Below are 14,405 nucleotides of genomic sequence, written 5' to 3' on the forward strand. Positions count from 1 at the left end.
TAAGAATTTGACTCGTAATTCACCAAGTATGAACACCGTTAGTCCAAAAAGGAAATGACTCAAGCTGACAGGAACAGGGTGGACTTGTTTAGAAAAGGACACTCACACATGAGCCAAACACTGATCACTTCAGCTCTACTACTATAACACAGTCAAATGGATTTGATCTGTCAGGGCGCTGACCTCCAGCATACTATACACTCACTTAAAATTCCTTTCGTTTTCCATGGGAATGTATAATTTCCTAGCACACTCCGTTTACATTGTTAACAAATTTAAGACAACTTCCCTCCCCTTTGCAAACCAAATTTCTACATCTTGAGGTCCTCTGACAAAAGTGGTTCTGTTCTTGAGGCAGTTTTCCTTTAGGGAGGACAGACGTCTTGAGGAATGTGTGTTTTCTCTGGTTTTGTGGAAGACAAAAACAGGCTTTTCTTTGCTAGTGAATTACAAACAGGAAGATATTACTTGAGCTTGACAAACACTTGAGAGCGAGTTTCACCACCATCCAGCTGAAAATGAATACGAGGAGGGGAAAACTCTTCATTGTGTGACCTCAGGACCAGCCCGGCTCCAGACCGTCACTAAACTCTTGGCAGAAGAGACAGGCCTGTTGCCCTAAAACCATTAATCTCCCCAAAGACATGGTAAAATAATCCAATTCTGATGTCTGTAGTCTTTACTTTGGGGCCGTTCTCCAGTTGTCCTCCTTTAATGTCATGTATATATGCCGTCTAGAGCAAACGATTCATCCGCTGGAATTAGATTTGAGCCGTTAATGTCAGGCCTCGTGAGCTGGGACAGGACACATGCAGAGAGTGCCACCATACTCTCTCTTGTAGTGGTCCATGGTTCGTTCTCATACCTAAAAAAAAAAAAGGGGGAGATTGTCCTACTGTTCATAAAACATTCACTACTAGGCTTAAAAGATATAACCAGTTTAGATGGAAAGCATCTCAAACTGACTAGCTGAAGATTTTACTGTAGCTAAACCCATAAATAGACATAGTACTTCCTTAAGTTCACGGTACTCTCGCCATCTCTGAAAAGCCAGGCTTATGTTGATTCTTGTTTTATTACGAGCTCTGTCGCGATCTCATGTTGTTTCATTTCTCATCTGTATTGACCACTATATGGTGTGACGTAATTATCTCTGGAGTCTCGTTTGATTTGAACCCTCTCATGTCCTCTCTCCACAGCGTCTGAAGGATGAGATAGCCGAAGTGACCAGTGAGATCGAGAACCTGGGTTCCACCGAGGAGAGGTGAGTGGACGTCCCCTCACAGACTACTCATACACACTTCATTTCCACTGATGAGTCATGCGTGAGGTCAAATCTGCCTAGCATCTAGCTACACCATCTTCTTGAATGTCAACCCATCCTGTTTTATTCGAAGCTGTTAAACTATTCAAGAAAATTGAAGTCACAGTATTTCCAGAGAACTTGTGTTGTTCAAAATGAGAACCAAATTGCAATTCCCGATCCCATTTGGATTCCACAAGACCTCTTTTGTTCAAGGCAGTAGGTGTTTAAATTTTGGGTCCATCAGCCAGAGATTATGAAGCATATGAAATAAACCTCATGACATCTTTTGTAAAAGGGTATAAAACAATAAACATCATGAGTTATGTTTTATAATCTACTGATCATTGTCCCCCGCAGGAAAAACATGCAAAGGAACAAACAAGTGGCAATGGGCCGTAAGAAATTCAACATGGACCCCAAAAAGGTGATTAAGCAGTCTATTAAAGCGTGTATCTATGTGTATCATATGTCTTAGAGGCTAAACACCTTGAACGTGTGTGTTTGCAGGGGATCCAGTTCCTCATTGAAAATGACCTTCTGAAGAACACCAGTGAAGACATCGCACGGTTCCTCTACAAGGGTGAAGGTCTTAACAAGACTGCAATAGGAGACTACCTGGGAGAGAGGTGTGTGTGATTATTAGTACAAATACTGCAACCAGCACATGATTTGGTGGAGGCGATTGGGGTCACAGGCCTTTAAAATAGAAAATGAACTTACATAAAACAGTAATAATAGTGATATTATAATTATATTGCAGCAATTTGCATCATCATTTGTTAAATTCATGCCAATTTTTTTCAAGTTTTAGAGATATCTAAGTGCTTTGTGACTTTTGGTACTATAAGGCATGGTCACATTAGTGAAATTTCAGTGAATATCGCTGGCAAAAAGGTCTATCATCCATTTTCAGTAGAGTAGTGATGTACAAAGCACTACTTAAACAAGTCACTTTCAAACCAAGCACCTTTCTGTTGGTCAACGCGACGAGTCTGCATGAAGAACGTGAACAGGATGTGAAATATGTGTGGAGAAACGCCATTACGGGAAATTCCAAATCGCAAAGACTTCTATTGAAATGACTGGATTTTCATAAGTTTTGCCGAGCATTGGTTTTAGAACCCAGAAGTGTCTCAAAAGTTTATATGTCAAGTCCATTGCTTTGGTGTTGTATATTTGCATTGCTATCTAAATACTATCTAATTAAAATCCGAATCAATAAAATATTATAAATGTTGAATTCACCAAAATGCATATCGTGTAAAAATTCGACTTCTGAGGATGGAAATGGTATTAGATCTCTTCTACACCTTTAAATCCACCTATCAACTGGTCCTTCTGGTTAATTCCTGGAAACCAGTGTCATCTTCCCACTGTAATTTGCTGAGAGACAGGATAATGTGGATTGTCCTGTAAATCCCATCCGCATCTGTCTTTGATTAGCCTTTTATCCGGACTCTAAGCTCATTAGACTCTTCATATTTTAAGGAATGCTGACTCAAACAGGACTGAAATTCAGACATGTTATTCTAGTTCACTGGGCAACACCTAGTGACTTGGTTGCGTCTGCACAAGAATTCCTTCTTCTCGATCTCATCCTGGGTTTCGTTGCCTCCGCCTCCTTGTTTTCTGTTCTTCCTCGGGTCTTGGTGTGGCTGCTGAAACACTCAGGAAACGGAGAGCAGAGCTTTCTGTGACAGCAGATCAGATTGTGTCTCTGAGCACTTCAGCTCCTCTGTTAGGGAGGGGGGTCTGCAGTGCTGTGTCCCGTGAGTGGACTGTCACCAGATCACCGGGAAAGGGTGTAGAGAGGATGAGATCGCCCTCATTCCCCATGTGGGATATCACATCCTCCGCTTGCAGAGGATAAATGTCATGGTTTCGAAAAGTGATGCAGTGCTGAATGATCTCACATACACTTTGTCTTGAGTAAATCTTAAGCTGCGACCCAAATGACGCACTTGTGCACTATGTACTCATCTATGTAGTCACACTATTTATACTTAAAAACATCACTGAATCGTGCATACGCATGCGAATTGGGACACACCTATAGACGAGACCACATAAGTGACACATTTGCTTATTCTTATTGCATGTAAAAGTGCAGTAATTATTCAAAATGTCTCCTTTTGTGTTCCATGGAAGAGAGAAAGCCATACAATAACATGAGTGGTTAAAAAAAAAGACAGAATATGTATTTGTTGGTGAATTATTCCTTAAAGGGACAGTGCACTAATAAATTAATATGGTCATCTATTACTCACCCTCATGTCGTTCCAAACCTCTCAGACTTTTGTTCATCTTCAAAACCCAAATGAAGATATTTGTAATGAAATATGAGAGCTTTCCGTTAATTCTACCAAAACTTTCACGTTTTGAAATGTTCATGAAGACATTGAAAAAATAATCAATATGAATAGAGTGTTTTAATGCAAAACTGTTGAAGAGGCGTGATCTATACTTATGACGAACAGATTAAATTTAGGCTTTTATTCACACACATACATTATATATATATATATATATATAGATATAGATATAGATATAGATATAGATATAGACCTAGATGAACTAAGGTCTTATGGGTTTGGAACGACTTGAGGAATTGATGGCAGCATTTTTTGAGTGAACTATCCCTTTAAACTTCTGTTACTCCAATAAAGGCCCATTCATAGCATTAGCGATAATGATAAAGATACAGTTCTAAAGATCATCTACACCACAACTAACAATAACGGGACAGAGAAACTATATCATTGGAATCACTTTTTAAAATTGATTTTTTATTAATTTTTTTCCCAGTTGATGAACAATAAAACATTGACAGCCAATCAGAATCCATCCTGCTTAAAAGAGCTCGAACATTTAAAGCGACAGTCGACAAAACTACAGCTTGCGCTTATAATAAACAGAACGTCATCGTCCGTTGGTCTGAATGCTATTATAATTATCGTTGTAGTTATCTTTATAGTTATCATTCTTGGTGTGAACTGGCATTAAGATGCTTTGGATGAAAGTGTCTGATACTTACCTCTTGCTCTCATTTCCACATTGTTCAACAGGGATGAATTGAATCTCCAGGTCCTTCATGCGTTTGTGGAGCTGCATGAGTTCACTGATCTGAACCTGGTCCAGGCTCTCAGGTAAAACTAGTGTAGTTGTTAATAACTGTAAATAATATGTATCCTGTGCATGTTTGAAATTTACGAAAGGTTTAATACATTTATTAAACAGTGTTCTCCACTTGACCTATCAGCTGTGATTTTGAAATATCCTTCTCATGTTTGGTCAGACCTAATATCACTGATGTTCGTCTCCACACAGGCAGTTCCTCTGGAGTTTCAGGCTTCCTGGCGAGGCACAGAAGATTGACCGAATGATGGAGGCGTTTGCCCAGCGCTACTGCCAGTGCAACCCGGGAGTCTTTCAGTCCACAGGTGGGTCTACTGAACGTTGTAGTCTGGGTTCGGTGTTTAAAGGTGCTGGATGTAACCTTTTCACTCTACCAAAGCATAAAAATACCATAATATGTTTGCATATATTGAGGAAACATGCTAAGTTCATACTCGTTTCTCTGAAAAACACTTCTACAGCCAGTTATTTTACTTTGAAATGTGCATTTCCAGGCTGGAATGTTTGTTTTTGTTTTTGTTTGTGATACTCGTTGCCAATTTTCATTGTCCGTTGCGCTCGTTCCTGTTGCGTGTCTTAAACTGGCGACCCGTGTGAGCGCCGTCCAGTCTGAGGAGCAGGAGGCGTATTTTTAATTCGACTGCAGTACCTATTTCGACCACTAGTTGTCATTTCCAAGAAACATGAGCAGTGTTTCACCAATACTGCTTTCCCTAGTAATACTCACAAATTGAGATCTATCGAATTAGACACACACAAACGTGACATTGGTAAATGTAATTTACCAATAGCCGATATTTACAACACATGTAAATATAGTTGAAATGAAAGTTTCCTGGCAAATGGCATCAACTTTTATTGTGTAATGCAAGCAGTATGTAAAAATCCTGCACACATTCACACCCTTTATGTTCTCTCTTTGGCCTATTTGCTGTAGATGTATTCGACTCTCTTCCTTCCAGGACGTTGTTCTTGTCACGATCACCCTCTGTAACTCCACAGTTCTCCTCATTAGCATTCATTCGAGTTATGAGAGTGAAATATTTAATAAATGGCCAGTGTGCCTCTGAAAATGATAGTGTTTGAAAATGCTGAATCAGAAGCAATGTCATTGTGGATGTTTGTAACGAACTGCTTGTTTGCTTGTTTTGCAGACACATGCTACATCTTGTCCTTCGCCATCATCATGTTGAACACCAGCCTTCACAACCCAAACGTGAAGGACAAGCCCCCAGTGGAGCGCTTCATCTCCATGAACAGAGGCATTAATGAGGGAGGAGACCTGCCAGAGGACCTGCTCAGGGTTGGTCTCCTCTCACTTCTACTGACGTCTGTAGATGTGTTCATATTCTTGTGTTTGTATTAGTGTTGTAGCGCTGTGTGCTATCTTTGTCCCTGATCCCGATTCACTTTCAACCGCGCTTCTTACAAATCACTTACTGCACGGTCCATGTGACGCTTCACAAATCTTTTTTTTTTTTTTTTTGTGTGTGTATTTCATCAATAGATACTTTTTCTAAATTGTGAGCTCAGAAACAAACATTTGAACAAATGAAATCTTACCGCTTTTCTATTTTTCATCGTGTAGTTTGCGCGGTGGTGTGATCTCGGGGTTGTACTGTACCGTGCAAAATGAACAAGGGTATAAAGTATATTAATAAAATAAAGTAAGAACTAGGGATGGGGCCGATCCGATCCAGTATCGGTATCGGGACCGATACCAGCGTAATTCACGTATCGGATTTTCCCGATCCAACCTGCGGAGATATCCGATATCCTTGAGTCATGTCTGCGCTTTAACGTTGTCTGCTGAAATGACTCCAAAAGTGATTCCCGCCGGCTAGTCTGCTAGCTGGCTGCAAACTGCGGAATGGATTTCCTGAACGGAGGCGCGGCTCAATGAGACACAGAGTTATGAGACACGCCACCGCTCAGGAAATCCATTCCGCAGTTTGCGGCCGCTGTGTGGAAATTCTTCACACTGGAAAAACCGCAGAGCAAGACAGCAAAATGCAATGTTTGCAAAGCCGTAATTCAGAGCTCGTTGAAGCTCCCTCGCGTCGTACAACACAACGAATGCAATCAAACATTTAAAAAAGCACCACGTTACTGTGCGTTCACACCAAACGCGAATAGCGCGTCAAATTCGCGTCTGCCGCGTCTAGTTGGACGCTTTAATATTTTGAATCCATTCGCGCGCCCAGAGCGAAATTGACGCTCGTAAAAAGCAAAAGTTTGAAGCGAAATTGACGCGCGTCTGAGGCGAAATCCGCTTGTCTGTTTGCACATGGCTGATGTTGATCGAGCATTCATCGAGAGAGTTACAGCATCGGAGCGAGGATCACCCTTTAGATAGTGTGTGTGTGTGTAAGATGTTTACACTTGCACTTTTCTTATATTTCAAGACTCAAGTATTTGACATTTTGGGAATGTAATAAATATTGACATGACCTACAGTTGCATATTTGTTTTCAGAATGGGATTTTTCCTGTTAACAGGATTTACTGTTTTTCTGACTTCCTTTTCTGACCTTATACTTACCATACATGCATAAATATGTAGGCCTACATATCATACTTGCCTGTTGAGAGGAGTTTATTTCAGCATCATATAAAATAAACAATAATGATAATAATAATATTAAAGCAAACACAGCTCTGGTATCGGAATAGTATCGGTATCGGCCGATATCCAAATTCAGGTATCGGGATCGGATCGGAAGTGAAAAAATGTGGATCGGTGCATCCCTAGTAAGAACGAATAAGTCGGGAAATACAAACAAGGGGAATGTGCCAAATCAGTGCCCAGGCCACCGGGATTTCACTTTTCCCAGCTACTCCCATTGGCCAATCCGAGACTGCCTTATAATTTAGCACAGTTAGACTATTCATTATAAAATTATGGCACTTCAGGTGAAAAAGGTCCTCCTTAAATTACACGAACAATTTTAAAATTTAAAATCGTTTAGATTTCATTTATTCAAATGTTTGTTTCTGAGCTCAAAATTTAGCAAAAGTAAAATTTAAACAAAGGGAGAAAAAGGCAAATATCCACTGATAATGTAACCAAACAACAGGAAACGTCTGGTTTCAATTGTTCATTTGTGCATTTGCATTGTATGGTCCTAAAGCTGAGCTGTGAAGCGTTACACGGACACGGCACCTGCAAAGAAAATGATTCTCAGGTTTACACCGTAACAGTCTGATACTCAAAGGGGTTATTGGTCTACATTTTCTAATTCGTCTTCCTTCGCCCATCAGGTGTAATTGAGGACGCAAATGCAAATAAATGTACATGATTAAATTACTAAAATGCAGAGTAACAAATGGCACGGATGAGCAGAACAGAATAGCAGGAAATGAAAGAAAACATGTTCAGAATTGAGCTTTAATTACTTTGTTTACAGGAAAAGTCCAATAGCGATGTGTAGATTGTGTGATTGATGAACGTTTCTAACGTGACATTTGAAATTATAAAAATGAAATATATATATGGGCAGAAATTGTAGCTCATTGCTGGACCCACTTTGTAGACTAGATGATATTGTCCAACAATGAATAACTTTTTTATATACTTTATATAGTGTTATCTGTCTCTCCTTATAAGGGTATTTGAGGCCGTTCTGTAGGTGGAGTTCGTGTGTTTGTTCATCTTTTGAGCTTCATAGTCTTTTGCTTTGACTCCTACAGAACCTATATGACAGCATCAAGAACGAGCCCTTCAAAATCCCAGAGGATGACGGCAATGACTTGACACACACTTTCTTCAACCCGGACAGAGAGGGCTGGCTGCTCAAACTGGGTGAGTGGGACTACATGACACAATCTCACTTATGTGCATATTCTCTACACCTACATTTGAATAAGAAGTGTCCTGAGAGACACACACACACACACACACACACACACACACACACACACACACACACACACACACACACACACACACACACACACACACACACACTCCTATAAGCTCATCTGATGATCCTCACACACTATACAGTAGCACATCTTTCCCTCTTCACTCTTGATGGATCAGTATCTTTTGATCAGTATCACATCATATGAAGCAGCTGATAAAATGAATCAGCTGCACGACTTCATTTTAATTCGATTTGGACGTTGGGAATCAATATCCCAAGCTGTCGCTGTCATGAGGCGTAAGAGAAACTGCACTTTGAGATGGACACTCTCTATAGATAAAGTATTATAAGCCTGTTCAGAAACTTGTTCGTAAGAAGTTTCAGGAATTCCTATATAATACTTAATCTTCACGGTTACACCGCTAATGAGAATAATACATTATAACGTCTTGAATTATGATGAATTATACTCATTACAAGTACATCCATGAATACTGTAAAATGCGATAAACACACAAAGTAGATTCTGTATTGATGTACTACATGCTTATTATTATAGACCTAAAAAGGTCCTGAAAAGAGATATTTTCCACATAAACGGACAGGAAAATGAGTGTGAATTGAATGTCTGCTGATTCCAGTGTACACTTGTACTTTGATTCCCTGTTTTGTTTTTGGAGCGTTCCTCTGTAACTCACAGTTCCTTTCTTTGATCAGAGAAGGCAGCGTATGTGGGGAGTATGATTTTCCTATTTAATTTAATTATTTTGTTTCCTTTTCTTCCTCATTTGTTTGTTTGTTCCCATGATTTTGGCTGTTGTCTTTCCCTCAGGAGGTATGTACACCTGTTCTTCCCAAACAATCGCTCATCTCTCCGCTCTCGGGTGCTTTTTGGTGATCAAGCCTTGCTTCCTGTCCCCTGTTTCTGTTATTAGCCACCGTAGGGTCATTATTTCCCATGGGGTTCGTCCTTCCATGAGTTCACTCTAGTTTTTTTTTTTTACATGTTCCTTCATTTGTTTGTCTGACGGCTCGTTTTATCCATCGAATCAGCGATTCGTCCACGTGCCGCCCTGTCTCTGTATGGTGGCGGGTGCTTGGGTTTTGATTTTGTGGCCAGTGTATTGAAGAGCACCTCTCTCTGTTTGCTGTGGTGTCTCTCTCTGTCTCTCTCTCTCTGTCTCTCTCTCTCTCTCCCTCTCTCTCTCTCTCTCTCTCTCTCTCTCTCTCTCTCTCTCTCTCTCTCTCTCTCTCTCTCTCTCTCTCTCTAGTGTCGTTTGCACTTTGGGAGCTGCAGGATTTTCTGCTTCCTCTCAGTCTGAACGGAGCCCAACAAACACCAATGAAAACGGCAACAGAAGAAAATTAAACGCATAAGATTAAAGGATGGTTCACCCAAAAATGAAAAAAAATTGGAAGTAGGGGTGGGCGATTGGGCGAGTTTAATGTGAGCTTGCAGTGCTGTGCTGTCATGAAAGTTTTATTTTTATCAGCAATTCAGCATGCATTTTTAAGTCTTGCCAGTTTTAAACATTCAAGCCATTTTACACCATTCATTTGGTGCTCAACAGCTCGTGTGCGTCTTATCGTTCTTAATCATTAAAAAATCGTGTCAAAATGCCTTTATTGGTGAGTGTCCTTGTAAACGCAGTCAATTATTTCTAGAATAAACATAAACATATACTGTGTCAATTCATTATATCTGTGCATTCGGTCTTAAAGGGACAGCAGCCTAATAAACCCGATGCCTGTCGATGTTAATCAAAAATAATGTTAATTAAACAAAAATACAAAGAGAAAATCACCCACAGTTCTCGACTGAATGACTTTTGTAGCTTTAATTCATACAGAAAATACTACGCAGGTTTATTTGATTTATTCATTATCTGTAATATTTCATATTTTTGATAGACCTGAAAAACTTCAAACACTATTTATTCCATTTGTATGTTATTTTTTTCTGTTGCATTTATATTTATATTAGTTTATTATAATTAGCTTCTACTCGCATTAGTCAGACTACTATTATTGGTGTCGAAAATTATGAAATTTCAATTGTATCTAAAATTTTGATGTTTTGAATTTTGGCAAAATAACTGTATCTTGATATATATATATATATATATATATATATATATATATATATATATTTATAACGTTATAGTGAAATAAAATGACTAATATCGTGACACAGGTTTTTGCTCATATTCGCCCACCCCCATTTCTGTGGAAAAGAGCAGCTTGGACTTTCTTCAAAACGTCCTCTTTTGTGTTTTATGGAAGAAGGAAATCTTCTGTTTGGGGAAAAATGACTTCATTTCTCTGTGAACTCTTCCTTTAAATATGATGTTCAGTCATTTCACTGCTAATGGTTGCAATGGCTGGACTGGTGAACATTCAGGTGGTGTTTGATCCGTTTAGACTGAGTCAGAAAACTGCACCTGGACCAAAGACTGCTATTCTTCATGCTCTACGTAATGTGTGTGTGTGTGTGTGTGTGTGTGTGTATATGTGTGATGCTGGACTGCAGCGCTGAGGAAAATATGTGTGTGTGTGTATGTATGTGGTCAGATCGAACTCACCACTATGATGCTGGGTGAGGGTGGGTTTCAATTGATGGATCAGACTGACTTCACTAAGGCTGATACCAAAGTAAAACCTCAGCATTCATATAATAGATTCAGTAGCACTTCAGTTTAGGGTCCAGCTCTCACTATTAACTAGTTGCTTATTATCATGCATATTACTAGGATATTGGCTGTGTATTAGTACTTATAAAGGACATATTAATGCCTTATTCTGCATGACCATATTCTACATCCCTTAATCTGAACCAATTCCTGAACTTGACTATCTTACTAACTATTAATAAACAGTAATTAGGAGTTTATTGTGGCAAAAGTCTTAGTTAATAGTTGGTTAATAGTGAGAATTGCACCCTAATCTGAAGTGTGATTATAATATGAGACGTGTGATTGCTGTAGCTTCCGGTTGTCTCGTGAGAGATGTGACTAGGAAGGCCCATCCATCGCCCAGCGCTGTATCCGTGTCAGTCCTCCTCACTCCCTCTGTGGACCGGCTTCTGCTCTACAACCGTAATAACAGCCCATAACTCAGCCAATCAGCTTGCTCAGAAACTCTGATCCGTGTTCGTGTGTGTGTGCCGCTCATGCCAGGACTCGGATCAGGATCAGGATCAGGGAAGCTTTAGGGTGGTCGACATGCCCTGCTTGTGTGCCGTGCCGGATCACATCTGAAACTACTGTAAATAGCATTAGGCCTGTCACGATCATACATTTTTCTCTGATGGTTTTTAAAATATTTGACTTTGGAAACATTTATTTAAATAAGCCCATAAAAATATATTTACTTCTGTGGAAATTATATTTTGAAAGTTAAAATATTTCTCAAAATATAATATAATATAATATAATATAATATAATATAATATAATATAATATAATATAATAATGGTCAAACTTTTAAAATAATTATGTTTTTTTAATGTTTTTGAAAGAAGTCTCTAATGTTCACCAGGCTGTGTTTATTTGATCAAAAATACAGTAAAATAATAAAATGTTAATATATTTTAAAATGTAATTAATTCCTGTAATGGCAACGCTGAATTATCGGCAGCCGGTCACATGATCCTTCAGAATAATATTTTGTATATTTATTGCTAAAATATTAATTATTTGAATTTGAAGTTTAAGCTGCACAATTATCTCAAACATTTGCAATAAGATCAAATAACCGCAATCAGACGATTAATCAATAATCGCGACAGGCCATTTTATAGTCAATATGAACGCAGATTTTATGAACTCATATTCATTGAGAGATTTCATATGATATTTGTACAGTACTTTTACTGCAGAATCAGCTAGCCTACATTATAATGTGGAAAGGAAATGCTGAATAGATGGGAAAACACCTTCCCCTTTATATTCTTCTTTTCCCCCTTTTTTTATTTTGTTATGATTAATAAATGATAAAAAAAAAATGCCTATGGACATGTTATGCATCATCTACCCTGCTGACACACAGTTAGTTAAACGTGATGTTGGTTGCACTACACTGTCTATTAATTGTGAAGGCATCATCCACTGTGATCAGGTGTCCCTGCAGAGGTCAGAGGTCATCCTCGGGTCACTGAGACCAGTGTTTACCTTGCAGTCCCTATAGAGAGGAGAAATGAGCTCAGCCTGATAGCAGATTACTAACATCACCATACGTGACCCTGGATCACGTCACCAGTCTCGAGTCGCACGGGTATATCTGTGGCAATAGCCAACAATACATTACATGGGTCAAAATTATCGATTTTTCTTTTATGCCAAAAATCATGAGGATATTCAGTAAAGATCATGTTCCGTGAAGATATTTAGTAAATTTCCCACCGTAAATATATCAAAAATGTATGTGTGTGAGTGAATGCAGCACAATCGACAACATAAATGAACAACTTTAAAGGAGATTTCTCAATGTCTCGATTTTTTTTGCTCCCTCAGATTCCAGATTTTCAAATAGTTGTATCTCGACCAATGGAAAGCTTATTTGTTCAGCTTTCAGGTGATGTATAAATCTCAATTTCAAAAAAATTGGCCCATGTGACTGGTTTTGTGGTCCAGGTTCACCGATAGAGCCCTGAAGTGATGTGTTCTCATAGTCCCACCCATACGTGTGCATCACACGGGTTCCCCTGGTCCCTCATCGGGGGGTGTTTAGGAAGTGAAGGGATGTGTCAGAGGAAGAGCAGCTGTCAGGTGGTGTGTGATGGTGGTGGAGGATCACTGATGGACTGGTTTGAGCATGGTGTGCTGCTGGTAAGGAATGCTGTGCTTGGGTCTCATTGGACATGGAGTGGCTTGTAGAAGAGCTCATTGTCTGTTCATCCGTCTGTCTGTCTGTCTGTCTGTCTGTCTGTCTGTCTGTCTGTCTGTCTGCTCCTCTGCCGCTCAACTCTTCAGCTGCTCGTCTGACGGCTCGTGCGCTAAAGCTAACGCTCATCTTTTGTTCCTCAGGAGGACGCGTCAAAACCTGGAAAAGACGGTGGTTCATCCTCACTGATAACTGCCTCTACTACTTTGAGTACACTACTGTAAGTACTGAAGAACATGTCACGCTGCAGTAGGAGATTCATGTTCATTTGTCTTATATATTTGTCTTATTAGACATTATAGTCTCCCTATAACAAAAATTATTTATATACACTACTGGTCAAACGGTTTAGATCGGTAAGATTTGTTATGTTTTTAAAAGAAGTCTCTTCTGCTCACCAAGGCTGCATTTATTTGATAAAAAAACTATTAACTAAATGAATATTGTGAAATATTATGACAATTTAAAATGACTGTTTTCTATTTTAATATATTTTAAAATGTAATTTATTCCTGTGATCAAATCATCATTACTCCAGTCTTCAGTGTCACATGATCCTTCAGAAATCATTCAATATGATGATTTGATTCTCAAAAAACATTCATTATTATTATTATTATCAGTGATGAAGACTGTTGTGTACACATTTTTTCAGGATTCTTTGATGAATATAAAGCTCAAAAGAACAGCATTTATTTAAAATAGAATATTTTCTATCATTATAAATGTCTTTACTGTAACTTTTGATCAGTTTAACTCATCCTTGATGAATAAAAGTATTGATTTATTTTATTTATTTCCCCCAAAAATAAAATGAAAATTCTTACTGACCCCAAACTTTTGAATGGTAGTGTTTAATGTTACAAAAGCTTTAGATTTCAGATAAATGCTGTTCTTTTGAACTTTCTATTCATCAAAGCATCATGAAATAAAAATGTAAAAAACTGTTTTCACCATTGATAATAATCATAAATGTTTCTTGAGCATCAAATCATCATATTAGAATGATTTCTGAAGGATCATGTGACACTGAAGAGTGGAGTAATTCAGCTTTGATCACAGGAATAAATTACACTTTACTGTATATTCAGATAGAAAACAGCTGTTTTACATTGGAATAATATTTCACAATATTTCTGTTTTTGTTTGTATTTTTAATCAAATAAATGCAGTCTTGGTGAGCAGAAGATACTTCTTTTAAAAGCATAAAAAATCGTA

At 38.5% G+C, this 14,405-nt stretch overlaps 1 protein-coding gene and 1 long non-coding RNA gene across 5 annotated transcripts in view; one reads left to right on the top strand and one right to left on the bottom strand.

Annotated features, from left to right (window-relative positions):
* LOC309513126 overlaps positions 1 to 14,405 on the bottom strand; it is a 284,332-nt gene that overhangs the window by 200,720 nt on the left and 69,207 nt on the right. The window lies entirely within an intron of this gene.
* Positions 1 to 14,405, top strand: part of cyth1a (cytohesin 1a) — a 73,431-nt gene that overhangs the window by 54,884 nt on the left and 4,142 nt on the right. For 2 of the 4 annotated variants that reach the window (XM_082186450.1, XM_082186451.1), the window contains exons 3-10: positions 1,200 to 1,264; positions 1,664 to 1,730; positions 1,814 to 1,932; positions 4,372 to 4,452; positions 4,634 to 4,746; positions 5,596 to 5,744; positions 8,131 to 8,243; positions 13,329 to 13,407. In XM_082186450.1, the coding sequence (XP_082042576.1) occupies positions 1,200 to 1,264; positions 1,664 to 1,730; positions 1,814 to 1,932; positions 4,372 to 4,452; positions 4,634 to 4,746; positions 5,596 to 5,744; positions 8,131 to 8,243; positions 13,329 to 13,407 (786 nt within the window). The remainder of the gene's footprint in view (positions 1 to 1,199; positions 1,265 to 1,663; positions 1,731 to 1,813; positions 1,933 to 4,371; positions 4,453 to 4,633; positions 4,747 to 5,595; positions 5,745 to 8,130; positions 8,244 to 13,328; positions 13,408 to 14,405) is intronic. The other 2 variants (XM_082186448.1, XM_082186449.1) reach the window with 1 other exon arrangement.

This window comes from Leuciscus leuciscus, assembly GCF_965113295.1.
Source record: "Leuciscus leuciscus genome assembly, chromosome: 1".
Lineage (NCBI taxonomy): Eukaryota > Metazoa > Chordata > Actinopteri > Cypriniformes > Leuciscidae > Leuciscus > Leuciscus leuciscus.